The sequence below is a fragment of the Hordeum vulgare genome, chromosome 7H, assembly GCF_904849725.1.
Source record: "Hordeum vulgare subsp. vulgare chromosome 7H, MorexV3_pseudomolecules_assembly, whole genome shotgun sequence".
NCBI lineage: Eukaryota > Viridiplantae > Streptophyta > Magnoliopsida > Poales > Poaceae > Hordeum > Hordeum vulgare.
Genome location: NC_058524.1, coordinates 562,383,424 through 562,406,051, shown reverse-complemented (window position 1 = coordinate 562,406,051; position 22,628 = coordinate 562,383,424). Strand labels below are relative to the sequence as shown.

General features: G+C 46.6%; 1 protein-coding gene across 1 annotated transcript; it reads right to left on the bottom strand.

Moving 5' to 3' along the window:
• Positions 1 to 20,789: 20,789 nt before the first annotated feature.
• LOC123409304 (myricetin 3-O-rhamnoside 1,2-glucosyltransferase UGT709G2-like) lies at positions 20,790 to 22,200 on the bottom strand. The gene has a single exon (XM_045102242.1). The coding sequence runs from the start codon at positions 22,198 to 22,200 to the stop codon at positions 20,821 to 20,823; it is 1,380 nt and encodes a 459-aa protein (XP_044958177.1). The 3' UTR covers positions 20,790 to 20,820.
• Between the last annotated feature and the right edge of the window lie 428 nt (positions 22,201 to 22,628).

Here is a 22,628-nt window from a genome sequence, read left to right as displayed (position 1 = left end):
AAGAATCGATACTATTTCTAGGCAAAGAAGAAAACCAAGTTTTTGCGCGATCTCGCAACGAGAAAGGAAAAGGTTTCAACTTAATCACGTCATTATCCACATCTATTTTCTTTTGCATATCACAAAGCTCAATGAAGGTATTGAGATGGGATGAGGCATCTTCACTAGGAAGGCCAGAGAATTGCTCTTTCATAACAAGATTCAGCAAAGCTACGTTGATTTCATACGATTCCGCACTAGTGGCGGGAGCAATCGGAGTACTATTAAAATCATTATTATTAGTGCTCGAGAAGTCGCAAAGTTTGGTGTTTTCAGCCATGATGACTTCAACAAACAAACAAGCACACAAGCAAGCAAGCAAACCGGCAAAGGGAAACGGCAAAGGCAAAAGAAAACGGCGAAGGAGAAAGGCAAATGAAAACGGCAAATGTGAAGTGGGGGAGAGGAAAACGAGAGGCAACTGGCAAAAAAAGTAAATGCAAGAGATGAGTTTGTGAGACCTACTTGGATAGATCTTGATCTCTCCTCCCCGGCAACGGCGCCAGAAATACTTCTGATGTCAGCTGTGCTTCCCTGGCAACGTCACCACGAATAGTTGTGCCGACGGCACCAGGAATCCTTTTGCTGCGGCTACGCCTTAAGGGACTTCCTAGGAAAATATGCAAAGGATTTCCCCCTTGGCCTTGGAGCCTTGAGTTGGTGTTCCCTCAAAGCGGAAAGGGTGATGTAGCACAGCGGTGGTAAGTATTTCCCTCAGTTTGAGAACCAAGGTATCGATCCAGTGGAGGAGTATCACAAGATCCTACACAAACACAAAAAGCTTGCTCCCAACGCTATGAAGGGGTTGTCAATCCCTTATAGATTGTTCGCCAAGTGAGAACTGAAAGCAACAAAGTAACAAAGCAAAGTAAAAGCGAAAGTGGAAATGATAAATGTGAATAGACCCGGGGGCCGTAGTGTTTACTAGTGGCTTCTAGCATCAAAGCAAGTAGACGGTGGGTGAACAAATTATTGTCGAGCAATTGATAGAACCGCGCAAAGTCGTGGCGTCATCTATGGCAATGATTATATCTATAGGCATCACGTCCAAAACAAGTAGACTGATACTGTCTGCATATACTACTTTTACTCCACACGTCGACAGCTATCCAGCATGCATCTAGTGTATTAAGTCCAAAAGAACAGAGTAACGCCTTAAGAAAGATGACATGATGTAGATGGACAATCTCATATCAACGACAGAGCCCATCTTGTTGCCCTTGATGGCAACTACTTAATGTGTGCCTTGCTACCCCTACTGTCACTCGGAAAGGTCACCACATGGTAAGAACCCAAAACCAAGCACTTCTCCCATTGCAAGAATCATAGATCTAGTTGGCCAAACAAAACCCAAGACTCGGAGAGACTTACAAGGATATCAAATCATGCATATAACAAATCAGCAAAGACTCAAATATATATATCATAGATAATCTGATCACAAATCCACAATTCATCGGATCTCGACAAACACACCGCCAAACAAGATTACATCGGATAGATCTCCATGAAGATCATGGAGAACTTTGTATTGAAGATCCAAGAGAGAGAAGAAGCCATCTAGCTACTAACTACGGACCCGTAGGTCTGAAGTGAACTACTCACGAGTCATTGGAGGGGTGATGATGATGATGAAGAAGCCCTCCAACTCCAAAGTCCCCTCCGGCAGGGCGCCGTGAAGGGTCTCCAGATGAGATCTCGTGGAAATGGAAGCTTGCGGCGGCGGAAATGTATTTTCGTGGATCCCCTGATTTTTTGCTATATTTTAGGGAATATATAGGCCAAAGATCTAGGTCAGGGGGCGCTCAGGGAGGCCACAAGCCCTGCCACCGCCGCCTCCCCCCTTGGTGGCGGAGTGGGGGCTTGTGGGCTCCCTGGAGCCCTCCTGGCTTGGCCCACAGGCCCCTTGATCTTCTTCCGTTCGGGAAAAAATCATTTTGGGGATTTTATTCCGTTTGGTCTCTGTTCCAAAATCAGATCTGAAAAGAGCCAAAAACATAGAAAAAACAGGAACTGGCACTTGGCACTGAATTAATAAGTTAGTCCCAAAAAAGATATAAAAGGTACATAAAACATCCAAAGATGACAAGATAACAGCATGAAACCATCAAAAATTATAGATACGTCTGAGACGTATCAGACATGCATGTTAGCACCTGGTAATTTTGGTTGCAATAGAAATCCATGTTTAGGTGTTTTTTTCTTGTTGCCAACATGCTAGAAAATAGTGCTATTTTGAGATGCGGAAATATTTCCAAGTCTGAGATTTGTTATATTTTGTTGATGTCTTGCCATGAGTTTTGTTAGTGATCTACAGCTCCTTTGGGGTTGGTGCAATGGAGTTGTTTGTATTGATTAAGATTCTCTAGCATATTGTAGAGTTTCATGCCATTCGGTGCCCCGTAGCATATAGTGTTACTGCTGTCAATATGCCTTCTGGTTGAAAACTGCACTGTCAAAAGTGTTATTTTCACTAAGTCTGAGACTGTGTGCTAGTTGCCATTTTGTGAGTTCTTTTCCTAGTGATCCATGCTTCCATGCTAGTTGTTTTTAGTAGGCGGTTGTTGTCCATCTTGATCACTACTGTGTCATGTCTTGTTTGAGCATTTTAGAATTATGTAGCTTGTTGTTGTAGGGTGTAGAAAATGTCATGTTGTTGTTTAGTGCAGATTATAGCTATTTCTTGTTTAGCTTGTATTCGTTGAATCGTTGCTCCGTTTTGATCGTGTCCTATATGAAACTTGCTTAGAATCTCGTGTAGGTTCATATTATCTTAGTCCTTGTATGGTTTGGAATTCTTGTGACTGCCATTGCATACATACTGCATTCATGGCATCATATCTTGCGGTGTTCATATCTTTTGAACCGTAACTCCGTTTGCAACGATCTCTATGTGTAAACCGACTAGAATGACGTGTATGATCACATGCTTCACCTCTTGCCATGTTTAACAACATTTAATATTGACGTGTAAATAAACGGGAGTAGTTTCGTCAATATGCAATTCGTAGCATATTGAGCTTCACTTAATGTGTAGTGCTTGCGTGATGTGAATTGACGTGCCATGCCTTGCATATTTGAAACTGCTCCTGCATGATATGTGAATTGCATCATGGCGTGCATGTGTCGTGGTGAATATCGTGTGTTGATGCTTGTTTCCGGTTTGCTTCGTCTCGATAGAGTTCCGTAAGCGTGTCAGAATGTGAGGACCCGTTCGATTACGTTGGTTCGACCGCTTCATGGAGTCGTATTCTTCCAAGCAGGATCTCAAGCAAGATAGTCATTTCCCTAGATATCATTACTATCATTGCCATGCTAGTTGTTTCATTTCTATTGTTATGTCTCGCTGCCTACCACCTATTAAATATCAGCCTCTCAACCTTGCCATGAAAACCTTCAACCTGTCTACAACCTAGCAAACCACTGATTGGCTACGTTAGTGCTTGCTTAACCATCGGATAGCGTTGCTAGTTGCAGGTGCAGCTGCTTCCATGTGCTAACATGGGTTCCTTGTTATATCACCATATTAATGCTATTTAATTTTAATTCACCTATATACTTGGTAAAGGTGGAAGGCTTGGCCTTTCTAGCCTGGTGTTTTGTTCCACCTTTGCCGCCTTAGTTTCGGCTATCGGTGTTATGTTCCATAAACGAGCGCTCCTAGCATGCTTGGGGTTGTTATGGGGACCCCCTAGATTCTAGTTTTGGGATAAAGCTCGTGTCGCAAGGCCCAACATTGGTACTATATTTGCCCAACATAATAATTCTCTTAATACTGAAAAAGCATAGGGAGTTAGCGCTACCCGAGGAGTAATTCAACATAATACATGGGGGCAGTGCTGATGGTGTTGGTACCAAACAAAGCAGCTTATTAACGCTACCCGAGGCAACTCGGCGTGTGGCGTGGTAACCATAGCTCATCCAGTGTGCCCTAAGAACGAGACACGAGGCTCCTATCGGAATTGTCGGCACGTCGAGCGGCCTTGCTGGACTTGGTTTACCTTTCTCGAGCGTCTTGTGCGAGGGATTCCGAGGATGCTTTGGGTTATCTCGAGGTTGAGGTTTTCCAATAGGACCCCGACGAGATCACGGGTTTCCCTGATCAAGGTCATTCCGTCGCAGCGTGTGGTAGTTTGTGATGGACTAGTTGGAGCACCCCTGCAGGGTTAAATCTTTGAGAAAGTCGTGCCCGCAGTTATGTGGCAACGTGGAAACTTTGTTTAACATCCGGTTCTAGATTACTTGAAGTAAGATTAATTAAAACTTCCCAACTGAGTGCGTAACCGTGATTGTCTCTTTCCTGAGCTCCTTCTCCGATCGAGGATATGGTGGGGTTATGTCTGACGTAAGTAGGTGTTCAGGAGCATTAATTTGATCATCAGTAGCTCACGTCCTCTATGCGTAGTTCATCCCCCTCTTTTCTTCTTGTACTCGTAAGTTAGCCACCTTAAATAAATGCTTAGTCGCTTGTTGTAGCCTCACCACTTAACCATACCTCACCCATTAAGCTTTTCTAGTCTTCATACCTTTGGAAATGAGATTGATGAGTTCCTGTGGCTCACCACTACTACAACACCAGTTGCAGGTACATGTAAAGGGTTACTTTATGCGAGTGCGTTGATTGTACATTTGGAGTTTCTTATTCTTCATCATCGATCTAGGATGGGTTCCAAGACGGCAACCTAGGATAGCAAGAATGGACGTCATTATTGTTGGGGAACGTCGCATGGGAAACACAAAATTTCCTACGCGCACGAAGACCTATCATGGTGATGTCCATCTACGAGAGGGGATGAGTGGTCTACGTACCCTTGTAGACCGTACAGCAGAAGCGTTAGAGAACGCGGTTGATGTAGTGGAACGTCCTCACGTCCCTCGATCCGCCCCGCGAACAATCCCGCGATCAGTCCCACGATCTAGTACCGAACGGACGGCACCTCCGCGTTCAGCACACGTACAACTCGACGATGATCTCGGCCTTCTTGATCTAGCAAGAGAGACGGAGAGGTAGAAGAGTTCTCCGGCAGCGTGACGGCGCTCCGGAGGTTGGTGATGATCTCGTCTCAGCAGGGCTCCGCCCGGCCTCCGCAGAAACGCGATCTAGAGGAAAACCGTGGAGGTATGTGGTCGGGCTGCCGTGGAAAAGTCGTATCAAATCAGCCCTAAAACCTCCGTATATATAGGTGGGAGAGAGGGGACCTTGCCTTGGGGCTCAAGGAGCCCCAAGGGGGTCGGCCGAGCCAAGGGGGGAAGGTCTCCCCCCCCCAAACCGAGTTGGGCTTGGTTTGGTGGGTGGGAGTCCTTCCTTCCCTTCCCACCTCCTCCTTTTTTTCTCTCTCTTTGATTTTTCTTCCAATGCGCATAGGGTCCTTTTGGGCTGTCCCACCAGCCCACTAACGGCTGGTGCGCCACCCTCAAGGCCTATGGGCTTCCCCGGGGTGGGTTGCCCCCCCCCCCCCCGGTGAACTCCGGGAACCCATTCGTCATTCCCGGTACATTCCCGGTAACTCCGAAAACCTTCCGGTAATCAAATCAGGTCATCCCATATATCAATCTTCGTTTCCGGACCATTCCGGAAACCCTCGTGACGTCCGTGATCTCATCCGGGACTCCGAACAACATTCGGTAACCAACCATATAACTCAAATACGCATAAAACAATGTCGAACCTTAAGTGTGCAGACCCTGCGGGTTCGAGAACTATGTAGACATGACCCGAGAGACTCCTCGGTCAATATCCAATAGAGGGACCTAGATGCCCATATTGGATCCTACATATTCTATGAAGAACTTATCGTTTGAACCTCAGTGTCAAGGATTCATATAATCCCGTATGTCATTCCCTTTGTCCTTCGGTATGTTACTTGCCCGAGATTCGATCGTCAGTATCCGCATACCTATTTCAATCTCGTTTACCGGCAAGTCTCTTTACTCGTTCCGTAATACAAGATCCCGCAACTTACACTAAGTTACATTGCTTGCAAGGCTTGTGTGTGATGTTGTATTACCGAGTGGGCCCCGAGATACCTCTCCGTCACACGGAGTGACAAATCCCAGTCTTGATCCATACTAACTCAACTAACACCTTCGGTGATACCTGTAGAGCATCTTTATAGTCACCCAGTTACGTTGCGACATTTGATACACACAAAGTATTCCTCCGGTGTCAGTGAGTTATATGATCTCATGGTCATAGGAACAAATACTTGACACGCAGAAAACAGTAGCAACAAAATGACACGATCAACATGCTACGTCTATTAGTTTGGGTCTAGTCCATCACGTGATTCTCCTAATGACGTGATCCAGTCATCAAGCAACAACACCTTGTTCATAATCAGAAGACACTGACTATCTTTGATCAACTGGCTAGCCAACTAGAGGCTTGCTAGGGACAGTGTTTTGTCTATGTATCCACACATGTAAATGAGTCTTCATTCAATACAATTATAGCATGGATAATAAACGATTATCTTGATACAGGAATTATAATAATAACTATATTTATTATTGCCTCTAGGGCATAATTCCAACAGTCTCCCACTTGCACTAGAGTCAATAATCAAGCCCTGACATCATCATGCGAATTACATTGTAATAAATCTAACACCCATAGAGTTCTGGTGTTGATCATGCTTTGGCCGTGGAAGAGGTTTAGTCAGCGACATATATTTACGTCCTCCCCTTCGACGTAGTCGCGGATGAGGTTGAAGCGTCGTTTGATGTGTCTGGACTTCTTGTGAAACCGTGGTTCCTTTGCTAAGGCAATGGCACCCGTGTTGTCACAGAACATGGTTATTGGATTCAGTGCACTTGGCACTACTCCAAGATCCGTCATGAACTGCTTCATCCAGACACCCTCCTTAGCCGCCTCCGAGGCAGCCATGTACTCCGCTTCACATGTAGAATCTGCTACGACGCTTTGCTTGGAACTGCACCAGCTTACCGCACCCCCATTAAGAATAAATATGTATCCGGTTTGTGACTTAGAGTCGTCCGGATCTGTGTCAAAGCTCGACGTAACCTTTTACGGCGAGCTCTTCGTCACCTCCATACATGAGAAACATCTCCTTAGTCCTTTTCAGGTACTTCCGGATATTCTTGACCGATGTCCAGTGATCCACTCCTGGATTACTCTGGAACCTACCTGCCATACTTATGGCCAGGATAACGTCCGGTCTAGTGCACAGCATTGCATACATGATAGAGCCTATGGCTGAAGCACAGGGGACGGAGCGCATATGCTCTCTACCCTCATCAGTTGCTGGGCACTGAGTCTTACTCAATCTCGTACCTTGTAAAACTGGCAAGAACCCCTTCTTGGACTGTTCCATTTTGAACCTCTTCAAAACTTTATCAAGGTATGTGCTTTGTGAAAGTCCTATCAGGCGTTTTGATCTATCCCTATAGATCTTAATGCCTAGAATGTAAGCAGCTTCTCCTAGGTCCTTCATAGAGAAACTTTTATTCAAGTAATCCTTTATGCTCTCCAAAAACTCTACGTTGTTTCCAATCAGCAATATGTCATCCACATATAATATTAGAAACGCCACAGAGCTCCCACTCACTTTCTTGTAAATACAAGATTCTCCAACCACTTGTATAAACCCAAATGCTTTGACCACCTCATCAAAGCGTGTGTTCCAACTCCGAGATGCTTGCACCAGTCCATAAATGGATCGCTGGAGCTTGCACACCTTGTTAGCATTCGTAGGATCGACAAAACCTTCGGGTTGCATCATATACAATTCTTCCTTAAGGAAACCGTTAAGGAACGCTGTTTTGACATCCATCTGCCAGATTTCATAATCGAAAAATGCAGCTATTGCTAACATGATTCTGACGGACTTAAGCATCGCTACGGGTGAGAATGTCTCATCGTAGTCAACTCCTTGAACTTGTGAAAAACCCTTTGCCACAAGTCGAGCTTTATAAACGGTCACATTGCCGTCAGCGTCCGTCTTCCTCTTAAAGATCCATTTGTTCTGAATAGCCTTGCGGCCCTCAGGCAGTACCTCCAAAGTCCACACTTTGTTCTCATACATGGATCCTATCTCGGACTTCATGGCTTCTAGCCATTTGTTGGAATCTGGGCCCACCATTGCTTCTTCATAATTTGCAGGTTCATTGTTGTGCAACAACATGATTGATAAGACGGGATTGTCGTACCACTCTGGAGCAGCACGTGGTCTCGTCGACCTGCGTGGTTCGACAGAAACTTGAACCGGAGTTTCATGATCATCATCATTAACTTCCTCCTCATCCGGCGTCGCAACTACAGAGGTTTCCCCTTGCCCTGCGCCACCATCCAGAGGGATGAGAGGTTTGACAACCTCGTCAAGTTCTATCTTCCTCCCACTCAATTCTCTCGAGAGAAACTCCTTCACGAGAAAAGCTCTATTTTTAGCAACAAACACTTTGCCCTCGGATTTGAGATAGAAGGTGTACCCAACTGTCTCCTTTGGCTTACCTATGAAGACGCACTTTTCCGCTTTGGGTTCCAGCTTTTCAGGCTGAAGCTTTTGACATAAGCATCACATCCCCAAACTTTAAGAAACGACAACTTTGGCCTTTTGCCATACCATAGTTCATATGGCGTCGTCTCAACGGATTTTGATGGTGCCCTATTTAAAGTGAATGCAGCTGTTTCTAATGCATAACCCCAAAACGATAACGGCAAATCGGTAAGAGACATCATAGATCGCACCATCTCTAATAAAGTACGATTACGACGTTCGGACACACCATTACGCTGTGGTGTTCCAGGCGGTGTTAACTGTGAAACAATTCCACATTGTCTTAAGTGAGCACCAAACTCGAAACTCAGATATTCACCCCCACGATCAGACCGTAGGAACTTGATCTTCTTGTTACGATGATTTTCAACTTCACTCTGAAATTGCTTGAACTTTTCAAATGTTTCAGACTTGTGTTTCATCAAGTAGACATAACCATATCTACTCAAATCGTTAGTGAAGGTGAGAAAATAACGATATCCGCCGCGTGCCTCCACGCTCATCGGACCACACACATCGGTATGTATGATTTCCAACAAGTCACTTGCACGCTCCATTGTTCCGGAGAACGGAGTTTTAGTCATCTTGCCCATGAGGCATGGTTCGCACGTGTCAAGTGAATCAAAGTCAAGTGACTCCAAAAGTCCATCGGCATGGAGTTTCTTCATGCGCTTTACACCAATATGACCTAAGCGGCAGTGCCACAAAAATATGGCGCTATCATTGTTAACTCTAACTCTTTTGGTCTCAATGTTATGTATGTGTGTATCGCTATCAAGATTCAATATGAACAATCCTCTCACATTGGGTGCATGACCATAAAAGATGTTACTCATAGAAATAGAACAACCATTATTCTCTGACTTAAAAGAGTAACCATCTCGCAATAAACAAGATCCTGATATAATGTTCATGCTCAACGCAGGCACTAAATAACAATGATTTAAGTTCATAACTAATCCTGATGGTAACTGAAGTGAAACTGTGCCGACGGCGATTGCATCAACCTTGGAACCATTTCCTACGCGCATCGTCACTTCATCTTTCGCCAGCCTTCGTTTATTCCGCAGTTCCTGTTTCGAGTTGCAAATATGAGCAACATAACCGGTATTGAATACCCAGGCACTACTACGAGAGCCGGTTAAGTACACATCAATAACTTGTATATCAAATATACCTGATTTTTCTTTGGCCGCCTTCGTATCTGCCAGATACTTGGGGCAATTGCGCTTCCAGTGACCCATACCCTCGCAATAGTAACACTCTGTTTCAGGCTTAGGTCCAGCTTTGGGTTTCTTCGTCGGATTGGCAACAGGCTTGCCGCTCTTCTTTGAATTACCCTTCTTGCCTTTGCCGTTTCTCTTGAAACTAGTGGTCTTATTCACCATCAACACTTGATGCTCTTTACGGAGTTCAGACTCTGCGACTTTCAGCATCGCAAACAACTCGCCGGGTGACTTGTTCATCCCTTGCATGTTGTAGTTCAACACAAAGCCTTTATAGCTTGGCGGCAGTGATTGAAGGATTCTATCAGTGATAGCCTCTTGCGGGAGTTCAATCCCCAGCTCAGCTAGACGGTTTGAGTACCCAGACATTTTGAGCACATGTTCACTGACACACGAGTTTTCCTCCATCTTGCAAGCATAGAATTTATCGGAGGTCTCATACCTCTCGATCCGGGCGTTCTTCTGAAAGATAAACTTCAACTCCCGGAACATCTCAAATGCTCCATGACGCTCAAAGCGACGTTGAAGTCCCGGTTCTAAGCCATACAAGACTGCACATTGAACTACTGAGTAGTCCTCCTTACGTGCTAACTAAGCGTTCTTAACATCCTGATCAGCCGTAGCGGGTGGTTCATCTCCTAGCGCAGCATTAAGGACATAATCCTTCTTCCCAGCTTGTAAGATTAGCTTAAGATTACGAGCCCAGTCTACAAAGTTGCTTCCATCATCTTTCAACTTAGCTTTCTCTAGGAACGTATTAAAATTCAGGGTGACTGTCGTGTGAGCCATGATCTACAACACAAATATATTCAAAGTGGACTTAGACTATGTTCAAGATAATTAGAGTTTAACTTAATCAAATTATTCGCTAAACTCCCACTCAAAAAATACATCTCTCTAGTCATTTGAGTGGTTCATGATCCACTTACACTAGCTCAAGTCCGATCATCACGTGAGTTGAGTATAGTTTCAGTGGTAAGCATCCCTATGCTAATCATATCATCTATATGATTCATGATCGACCTTTCGGTCTCATGTGTTCCGAGGCCATGTCTGCACATGCTAGGCTCGTCAAGCTTAACCCGAGTGTTCCGCATGCGCAACTGTTTTGCACCCGTTGTATGTGAACGTTGAGTCTATCATACCCGATCATCACGTGGTGTCTCGAAACGACGAACTGTAGCAACGGTGCACAGTCGGGGAGAACACAATTTCGTCTTGAAATTTTAGTGAGAGATCACCTCATAATGCTACCGTCGTTCTAAGCAAAATAAGGTGCATAAAAGGATTAACATCACATGCAATTCATAAGTGACATGATATGGCCATCATCACGTGCTTCTTGATCTCCATCACCAAAACACCGGCACGATCTTCTTGTCACCGGCGCTACACCATGATCTCCATCAACGTGTCGCCATCGGGGTTGTCGTGCTACTCATGCTATTACTACTAAAGCTACATCCTAGCAAAATAGTAAACGCATCTGCAAGCACAAACATTAGTATAAAGACAACCCTATGGCTCCTGCCGGTTGCCGTACCATCGACGTGCAAGTCGATATTATCTATTACAACATGATCATCTCATACATCCAATATATCACATCACATCGTTGGCCATATCACATCACAAGCATACCCTGTAAAAACAAGTTAGACGTCCTCTAATTTTGTTGTTGCATGTTTTACGTGGTGACCATGGGTATCTAGTAGGATCGCATCTTACTTACGCAAACACCACAATGGAGATATATGAGTTGCTATTTAACCTCATCCAAGGACCTCCTCAGTCAAATCCGATTCAACTAAAGTTGGAGAAACCGACACTTGCCAGTCATCTTTGAGCAACGGGGTTACTCGTAGCGATGAAACCAGTCTCTCGTAAGCGTACGAGTAATGTCGGTCCAAGCCGCTTCAATCCAACAATACCGCGGAATCAAGAAAAGACTAAGGAGGGCAGAAAAACGCACATCACCGCCCACAAAAACTTTTGTGTTCTACTCGAGAAGACATCTACGCAGGAACCTAGCTCATGATGCCACTGTTGGGGAACGTCGCATGGGAAAGAAAAAATTTCCTACGCGCACGAAGACCTATCATGGTGATGTCCATCTACGAGAGGGGATGAGTGATCTACGTACCCTTGTAGACTGTACAGCAGAAGCGTTAGAGAACGCGGTTGATGTAGTGGAACGTCCTCACGTCCCTCGATCCGCCCCGCGAACAATCCCGCGATCAGTCCCACGATCTAGTACCGAACGGACGGCACCTCCGCGTTCAGCACACGTACAGCTCGACGATGATCTCGGCCTTCTTGATCCAGCAAGGGAGAAGGAGAGGTAGAAGAGTTCTCTAGCAGCATGACGGCGCTCCGGAGGTTGGTGATGATCTCATCTCAGCAGGGCTCCACCCGAGCTCCGCAGAAACGCGATCTAGAGGAAAAACCGTGGAGGTATGTGGTCGGGCTGCCGTGGAAAAGTCGTATCAAATCAGCCCTAAAACCTCCGTATATATAGGTGGGAGAGAGGGGACCTTGCCTTGGGGCTCAAGGAGCCCCAAGGGGGTCGGCCGAGCCAAGGGGGGAAGGTCTCCCCCCCCCAAACCGAGTTGGACTTGGTTTGGTGGGTGGGAGTCCTTCCTTCCCTTCCCACCTCCTCCTTTTTTTTCTCTCTCTTTGATTTTTCTTCCAATGCGCATAGGGCCCTTTTGGGCTGTCCCACCAGCCCACTAAGGGCTGGTGCGCCACCCTCAAGGCCTATGGGCTTCCCCGGGGTGGGTTGCCCCCCCCCCCCGGTGAACTCCCGGAACCCATTCGTCATTCCCGGTAACTCCGAAAACCTTCCGGTAATCAAATGAGGTCATACTATATATCAATCTTCGTTTCCGGACCATTCCGGAAACCCTTGTGACGTCCGTGATCTCATCCGGGACTCCGAACAACATTCGGTAACCAACCATATAACTCAAATACGCATAAAACAACGTCGAACCTTAAGTGTGCAGACCCTGCGGGTTCGAGAACTATGTAGACATGACCCGAGAGACTCCTCGGTCAATATCCAATAGCGGGACCTAGATGCCCATATTGGATCATAAATATTCTACGAAGAACTTATCGTTTGAACCTCAGTGTCAAGGATTCATATAATCCCGTATGTCATTCCCTTTGTCCTTCGGTATGTTACTTGCCCGAGATTCGATCGTCGGTATCCGCATACCTATTTCAATCTCGTTTACCGGCAAGTCTCTTTACTCGTTCCGTAATACAAGATCCCGCAACTTACACTAAGTTACATTGCTTGCAAGGCTTGTGTGTGATGTTGTATTAGCGAGTGGGCCCTGAGATACCTCTCCGTCACACGGAGTGACAAATCCCAGTCTTGATCCATACTAACTCAACTAACACCTTCGGAGATACCTGTAGAGCATCTTTATAGTCACCCAGTTACGTTGCGACGTTTGATACACACAAAGTATTCCTCCGGTGTCAGTGAGTTATATGATCTCATGGTCATAGGAACAAATACTTGACACGCAGAAAACAGTAGCAACAAAATGACACGATCAACATGCTACGTCTATTAGTTTGGGTCTAGTCCATCACGTGATTCTCCTAATGACGTGATCCAGTCATCAAGCAACAACACCTTGTTCATAATCAGAAGACACTGACTATCTTTGATCAACTGGCTAGCCAACTAGAGGCTTGCTAGGGACAGTGTTTTGTCTATGTATCCACACATGTAAATGAGTCTTCATTCAATACAATTATAGCATGGATAATAAACGATTATCTTGATACAGGAATTATAATAATAACTATATTTATTATTGCATCTAGGGCATAATTCCAACAATTATTTTATCGTTTGTTTTCATCCGTAGACGAACCCTACTCTTCTTCATGATGATTGTATGAATTGTGTTGGTGTGACTCTGATGTAGCTTGTGGCGAATGTAAGCCAACTCTTATACTCATCTTTTCAATACATGTACTTGTAACGATATCCATTCTTACCAAACGACGAGATGCATTTCTATCCCTATCAAGGCCCTCGCGCCAAAATAAGGATAGGACCGCATCTTGGGCGTTACAGTCAAGCTCCCACATTATTTCGTAACATGGGAAAGATGCTCGACGCCTTCGGTCCTGAGAGCCCTCCAGTGTAATCAAGAGGGGACAATGGTCAGAATATGAGGTGGCAAGGTGAAGGACTCTTGCCAACGGGAAAGCGTCCCGCCATGCCTCATCCGCACACGCTCGATCCAAGCGCACCTAGACATTGCGGTCATCTGCCTATCCATTATTGTATGTGAATGGAATACCACAAAAGCCGAGATCCTCTAGCTCGCAAACCTCCAAGCAGTCCCTGGATGTCGTCATCTGAACATCCGACAGCACGGTCCTTGACAGGTGCTCGTGCTGCCACACTGCCTCATTGTAGTCGCCACAAACCAACTAAGGCTCACGTGAGTTAGCCTGTAGCCTGCATAAGTTCTCCCACATGCGGTGCTTGTTCTCCACACAAGGCTCCTCGTAGACAAAGGTGCCTCTCCCAGACATACCTGAACCACCATCCACCATTCTGACATCAATAAATTAGTGAATGATTCTTGATCTGTCACAAACAATGACTCATCCCAAAAGAGTGCTAAGTCGTCGCTTCTACCATCACTGCTAACGACATGGAAGCCTTTCAGACAAGTCACCATCGCAACTTCTCAAATTTCGTAGATACTTGCCTAATCTCACACAAAAAGACTAGTTTGGGGTTATTGGCTTTTCAGAGGGACAAAACCTCACGAACTAGTCGGTGGTTCCCCCCTCCCCACCCCTGCAGTTCGAAGATAGGATATTCATTGCATCGGGCGGTCCTCCCCAAGGGAGGCCATCGATATCTCATTATGGTCACTTCCTTTTGAGAGTTTTACTCGCTTGTTTCTTGAAGAGCTGCTCGTCGGTGAGTCTGTCTCCCTCAGATCCTTCCCATTACCATCGGTGATGGCCAGTAAAGCTTTTGGGTTATTAGGGGTGTCCAAAGTTGCATCCCCAGTGTTGTCCGTACTTAGCATCTTCCTTGCATCTCTGTCCACCTCCATCCCAACCCCGGGATTCTTCAATGGGCTTGTTGTCGTATCCAAAGTTCTAGGCTCCCTATTCCTCAGCCCTGGATCCGTCGGAGCAACGGGATCCCCATTCTTCTCTGTCTGACGAGGGTCGTTTTCCCTGCTAGGGGTTGGTTCAGTTTGTCATCTATTAGGGCCATCGGCATACAACCAGTCCCCAAAGTTCAGCTTCTTTTCATCATGAATTCCCAAGCCACACTCCTTATGCTCATGACCAATTAGGCCACAAAACTTACAGAACCGAGCTAGATTTTCATAATGAATAAGATAAACCTATCTTTCTTTAGCACGAACTATACTCACAAACTTGGTAAGGGGCTATTGGATGTCATGATTCACCCTCACCCTTACATAGTCACCACGAATGTTATCATTTAGACGCATCTCCAGAATTTCGCCGGCACCTTTCAGGAGTTTCTCAACAATTTCCTTCTTGCAATAAGGGTCTGGTAGCTTGTGTATCGAGAGCCAGATAGGCATATGATCGAACATGACATCCTCTGCTCTGCTAAAACCATCATACGGGCACAGCAGCACCAACAAGTTGCGGAACAACCATGGGCCTTGCCTCATAATGCGTTCCCAATCACCCAAGCAAGATGCCTGGATGACGAATCTATTGGGGCCGACAGGTCGCAATCTCACCCCTTGTGCAGGGTTCCATGCCGCCCTCATATCCTTGTAGAAAGCAGCTTGAGAGAAGTTTTTACAGTGTGAACCCCAGCTAGCGTTAGCCACCTCACACTTTCCTTGATACCTAGATCCTCTTCGTCAATCTCCACATCATTGAACTGCTTGTCATTGAGGTCCAGTTGATCGAAGAAGTTCCCCAGATCGGGGTTCGCAACCGCCACTCATAGCAGAGTCGGCGTCCGAAGTGGAAGCCATCAGGTCTTGGACTGGATGGCTGCCAGGGTCGGCGAGGGGCGCCGAGCTGGCCGGACTCCGATGGGTAGGACTCTGGGGCGATCGGATCCCCTAATATCAAGATATATAATTTTATGATTTAATCTCCTAATATCAAGATCCCCTTTGTGAAAATCATCAAAGAGGGATTTTAAGTTATTTTTCATCAATTCCCGAAAGTGCTGATAAAATTCAGCAATAAATCCATCTCGGTGTGGAGATTTGTCACATATTCATTTTACAGTTCAATAGTAATTCCATCAATTCCCAATAGTGAATTCCTATATACATGATCATTGTTTTGAATATCACCATAATCATTTTCTCTTCTATCAATTGCCCAACAATAACTTGTCTATTGACCGGTTGCTATTTTCTCGAGAGAAGCCAATAGTGAAACCTACGGCCCGCGGATCTACTTCACATCATCTATTTGCAATCTCTACTTTGTTATTCGCGTTTCTATTTTATTTTCTCTTTTGTTTTCAGATCTATATTATCAAAAAACTCGAAAATACCTTGTTGCGTTCTATTTACTATCACTCTTATTTGCATCCATCAATATATCCTTACTTTACCCACGAGGGATTGACAACCCCTCACACGTTAGGTTGCGAGGATTTTCTATCTGTGCGCAGGTGCTGCTTAGATAGTCTTATGGATCTTCCTACTGGATTGATACCTTGGTTTCATAGCTGAGAAAAATACTTGATATCGCTGTGCTACATCACCCTTTAAGCTTGGAGGAAAACCAACGCAATCAGCGGGGAGTCACTTCCCTAACCGCCACATCTCACCTCCAAGCGCTTGCACCGTCGTCGGGATATTTCCTACTTTGCTCCGGCGACCTGTCGGTGCTTCCTCCGCCTATCCTCGCATGTCGCCGCTGCTTCCTCCACCTCCCCACTCGCCACCACCCCTCAAGTGCACCATCCTTCCGCCAAACAACCCCCGACGGCCATTTGGAGCTCGGCACCCACAAGGTGTTTGACAAAACACTTGTAAGGTATGCATACTTCAACTTTATATTTTGTAGATGAATTTGATGCATATTGTTCGTAGTTCTAAACTAGTTTAAATACAATATTGTAGATGAGTTCGTCCTATGATTCTTCCAGTGAAGAATTTTATATGCAAGAGGAGGAGGACCTCGCAATAATCGTAGCTATATGCACGTCAATAAAAAACTGAGGTACGGAGGTTCGGTTATAAGTCATCATAAATTATGGAGGGATAAGATCGATGCCCACAACAGATTGATGAGGAACTGTTTTGCGGAGGATGCCACATACCCCAAGCCCTACTTTTGACGCCGTTTCTAGATGACATCGAGTTGTTCAAACGCATTGCACATAAACTGGCATGCCATGATCGTTTTTTAGCAAAGGAGGAATGTCGTCGGAGAACTCGGGCATAGCACATTACAAAAGGTGACTGTCGCTTTGCGTATGTTGGCATACGATATTCCGACGGATCTCGTTGACGACCACTTGGCCATGGGTGAGAGTCAAGTCATCATGTGTGTCAAGCACTTCGCAATCGAATTTTGCAAGTGTTTGGTTCAAAATATTTGAGAGCTCCCAATGCTGAAGACACCGCAAGGATTTTGGAGATGAACAAAGCTTGCACGTTCCCAGGTATGCTTGGCTCAATGGATTGCATGCATTGGAGTTGTAAGAACAGTCCTAAGGCATGGCATGGTTAATTCCACGGCCAAAAAAAGGTTCCACTATAATCCTTGAAGCAGTGGCCGATCAGGAGACTTGGATTTGGCACACTTTTTTAGAATGCCTTGATCTTTGAATGGCATCAACGATTTTAATCGGTCACCACTCATGAATAAGATAGCAAATAATGAGACTACACCAATGAAGTTTGTAGCAAATGGTCATATATACAACTATGGTTACTATCTTACGGATGGCGTCTACCCAAGGTGGCAAATATTTGTGAAGCCGTTGACGGCACCGCAAGGTAAGAATTTTTTTGATTTCCACAATGCTAAGTCAGCCCTAGGAAAGATGTGGAGAAAGCTTTTGAGATCTTGCAAGCCTAATTTGCTATTGTGAGATGACTTACTAGATTTTGGGATCAAAAGATCCTTTGATACATCATGAACGCTTGCGTGGTCAATGCCTAGCATGATCATCGAGAATGAGTGTTGGCAAGATTTAGACTATTCGCAATAAGAATTGTGGGGACATCCCGTACCAGTGCGGAGTAAGGTTGCAAGGGTAGTCTGATTTATTGCCTCATATCATGATATTCGACGTGTCAAAACGTATGTTGTGCTTCAAAAAGATCTAATCGAGGAGTGGTGGGCATGGCATGACTGTCAAAATTAGTTTGATGTTGTATGTTTGATGTTGTATTGTTGAACTATTTGTTGTATTGAAAAATAAATTATTTATTTGAATTGTAATAAATAACTAAACTATTTATTATTAATTTATTTCTTCTCTTTTTGATTTTCTTGATTTTATTGTGGTGATAAATATTGTTTTACTAGACATGACGCTGTAAATTTAACGCATCTGGTGAAACTGCATCACTGTGTTTTTTTAACGTCTGCTAGAGCTGGTGTCATGTCGCAAAGTTTATTTCGATGCTGTAAAAATTTATAGCGCGCCATGCCGTTGCGTGTCGGCTGGAGTTGCTTCTTCATTGATTCTGGATTTCGGGGCTGATGCTCAGGGGCGGACCTACATTGAGGTGACTGGGGGCCTAGGCCCCCACTCAAAATTTGAATCTCTAGTAATATTTGTTTGTGCTTTTTGAAAAATATGCTAAAATTCTTTAAATTTTAAACGAATATGCCCCCATTCGAATACTTTGCCCTCAGTTAAAATACTTTCTAGGTCCGTCACTGCTGATGCTAACACCATCTCTAACAGACCCCGTAAACTGGTTAAATTTATAAAAAGCGAGGTATTTACAGTTTCAATCGGAAAAACGATACGGAGCAGATCCATAAAATTTGTTCGACCCCTAAACTTTTTGAGGGGCATGATAAATCCATCTACGAAAACCTTACATATGCGGTTTTGGAGGCAGTATACAGTTCAACCAGTAAACTAGTCAAACATTGTCGGAGCAAACGCGTCGTCGTGGAACTGGCCGGAATATACGTGAAACTCACCGGAATCCATCACCGCATGTCGGAAGAAGCCGCCGCACACGGAAATTTCTCGCCGCCGGTACGAATTGCAGCCAGCTCGACCTCTACTGCCGAGACGAGGCCGTCCACGGGCAGGATGGAGAAGACCATCGGCGGCCTAAATCAGGGTGAGGCGGCACCGAAGAAGAGCGGGGCAGGATGGGGTAGCTCGTGCGGCCACAACGGGGAACGTACTCGCGGCGACAGACAGTGTCGAGCTCAACCGGGGACAGGCAGTGCGGAGCTCAATCGGGGGCAGGTGGCGTAGGGCTCTTCCAGTACATGCGTGACGTGGAACGGGTGGCGCCAGGACGAGGCGAGGGCGAGCCGGGGCGCCAGGGCTGAAGACGGCTCGCCGGGAAGGAAGGAAAAAAGAAAAAAAACAAGCGAAAAAAACGGAAACGCTTGTGGCCGGTGCGCCGGCCGAACCGTTCGGCCGGCCGCACGCGACCGCGCGGGCGTCCGTTGACTTGACATGCAACTTTTTTCGTCTAAAATTGTTGCAACCAGCGTCATATTTCCTACAAACATTTTGTTTTGCTACATCAGTCCGCTAAAAAGATGCATCCACGATTGGTTGCAACTCCAGTTTGTCGGATTTTTGTTACAATCGGTGTTTTTTTACTTTTGCTACAACCGTGTTAAATTTTGCTACAACCGGCATCATTTTTTGCTGCAACCGTTCACTAAAAAAGTTGCATCCACGTCACGTAGATATTTGCTACAACCGGCGTTTGACTTTTGCTAACACGCACCATCAGCTTTGTTTTTTTGCTACGATCACGTAGATATTTTTTTTGCTACAAATTTTGTTTTTTATTGCAACCGTTGAAAAAATTGCTGCATCGCGCCGAAATTTGCTGCATCGAAGGAAAAAATGTTGCATGGAGATCTAACGGTGCGGACGCGCGGGGGTTGGTGGATCGTGCGGCGCACGTGCGGCCGGCCGAAAGGTCGACCGGCGCGCCGGCGCAGAGCACTGACAAAAAAAAAGCTATAATAAGATACAATTTTATTTAGGGAATCGTTTCCATACGGCGCGCGGCCGAACCGACGCACCCGTCGCCCCCTAGCACGCGCGGGCCCAAGCAACATTTTTCGCACGCGCGCGCTTCGCTGGTCCGTGGATGCAACATTTTTCGTCTAAATTTGTTGCAACCAGCGTCATATTTGCTGCAAGCGTTTTTTTACTATATTTGTCTCAGTAAAAAAGCTGCATATACGTTTGGTTGCAACTCCAGTTTGTCGGATTTTTCGTTACAATCGATGTTTTTTACTTTGCTACAACCGTGTTAATTTTTGCTACAACCGGCATCATGTTTTGATGCAACCGTTCACTAAAAAAGTTGCATACACGTTCATGTAGATATTTGTTACAACCGGCGTTTGACTTTTGCTACCACGCACCATCAGATTCGTTTTTTTGGTACGATCACGTAGATATTTTTTTTGCTACAAATTTTGTTTTTGTTGCAACCATTGAGAAAATTGCTGCATCGCGACGAATTTTGTTGCATCGAAAAAAAAATATTGCATGGAGATCTAACGGTGCGGACGCGCGGGGTTGATGGATCATGCGGCCCGCGCGCGGCCGGCCAAAAGTTTCAGCCGGTGCGCCGGCCCAGATCACTCCTCTTTTGTTTACCAATAATGCTAGACTTACGTAAAAGTCTACAAAATCTTACGTACTAACTCTTCCTTTTTCTTAATTTAATATTAACCCCTGAATTTTAAGATGGGTAGGCCTAATCTTTTACCTAATCCAATCAAACATAGCCAAATCAGTCCAGCAAGTAAACATATGTAAATCTTTATGTAAGTCTAGCATTACTCTTTATTTACGGGTCTCAGTCGGTTTTTACGGACTGTGCTAGAGATGCTCTAAGCTCGGTGATGAAACGGACAAGCCGCTCCAGCTCGGACGACGACGTCCCTAACTCCATCACATCCAGCCTCAGCTGCTGCGACATGGCTTGTGCCATCCCCCTGATCTCGTCAGACTCCATGACCTCTCTCACCGTCCTTTCCACGACACCTCTATCACAGACGTCCTTCATGTCCAGCCCCGTCCTCCACACGGCGCCCACGAAGCGGCTGTTGATCAGCTGGTCGAGGAAGAAGGGCCAGCACACCATCGGCACGCCCTCGACGGCGCACTCCAGCGTCGAGTTCCATCCGGCGTGTGTTAGGAAGCAGCCGACCGCCCGGTGACGCAACACGTCCCGCTGGGGAGCCCACTCGACGACGCGGCCCTTGCCTCCTTTTGCTGCCGCGACGGCTTCTCGGAGGAGCGCGGAGCTGGTCGTCTGGACCATGTCCGGCCGGAGCACCCAGAGGAAGGCGTACCCCGTGGCTGCTAGGCCGGAGAGGAACTCGGTGAACTGCTGGTGCGTGATCACGGCGACGCTCCCCAGGCTCACGTACACGACGGACCGGTCCTCATGGCCGTCCAGCCATGCCATGCACCCATCGTCCTCCCGCCACAGGCTCGCGCTTGCGGCAAACCTCGACCTGGCGTGCAGTGGACCTACGGCGAAGACGTCGCTTGTGCGCGACGCGATGTGGGCGAGCGCTTGCCGCTCCATGGACGCGGCGGTGTTGATAATGAGCGCACGTGCGGCGTTGCAGCTACGGGCGGTGACCTCGGCAAGCTTGAGCACCATGGGGTCTCCATCGCCTTGTTCAGCGCAGTGGAGCCCACGAGGAAGATCTCGTCGCCGGAGGAAGCCCTCCATCCCCGGAACGCCACACACCGGGTCGTCCGCGGGGAAGGCGATCTCGCCGAGCTCGACGAGTTTGGGCACAGACAAGAGCGCCAGGTAGCTGCACGCGCTGTTCCCGGCGAAGGCGAGCGCCGGGACGCCGAGGTCCTCGGCGATGTTGATGGCGAACGGCATGTTGCCGTCAGCGACAACGCATGTCACCGGCGCACTGGCTTCGGAAAGAAGCGACATGAGCAGGGCGCGGTACGCGGCGCTGCCAGTCTCGCACATGGACTCCATCAGCTGCAAGAAGCTGCGGGGGTGGTCATCGGGAAGGCCGTCGGGGAGGGAAAGCAAGCGTAGGCCCGGCGGAGGCGCCTGGGCAATACGGCGGAGGTTGTGCTCTGTATGGAGGAAGGTGACTTGGACGCCGGCTTGGACGAGGGCGGTGGCGAAATGGAGCATGGGGTTTATGTGTCCCTGCCGTGGCCAAGGGAACACGAGAACGTGTACACCGGCGTCCATCTCACCACTGTGGCAACGAAATCGGCAGGTCGTCCAACTCTCGGATTTATAGGCTCAGCGTCCCATAAGCGGCATGGAGATGCAGAAGGAAGAAACCATTTCCAATTTCCAATTAGAAGTAGTACGTCACGTTCTCTCTCCAATATCGCACCCGGTATGGTCGTTGCTTAACTGTATCTGCATTCTATAACACGTACGCCGCTGTTCACTTTTTTTTCTTTTTTTGCGGGGAGTACGCCGCTGTTCACTGCTTAACTGTATTTGGCTTCGCTATGAGGTTACACGCTATGCTGTCGCCAATGGCGACACTGTGGAACTAACAAAGTGCGGTGGATTGAATGTCCGTCCGTAAGTGACGGTTAGCGTGATTGTCGGGGCGATTCCCGAGGCGATCCGATCTGGTGCTGTCTTACCGGCCGGAGCCACGA

Excerpts from the sequence above, each read along its gene's own strand:
- LOC123409304 (XM_045102242.1), bottom strand. The coding sequence starts at position 22,200 with ATGGACGCCGGTGTACACGTTCTCGTGTTCCCTTGGCCACGGCAGGGA.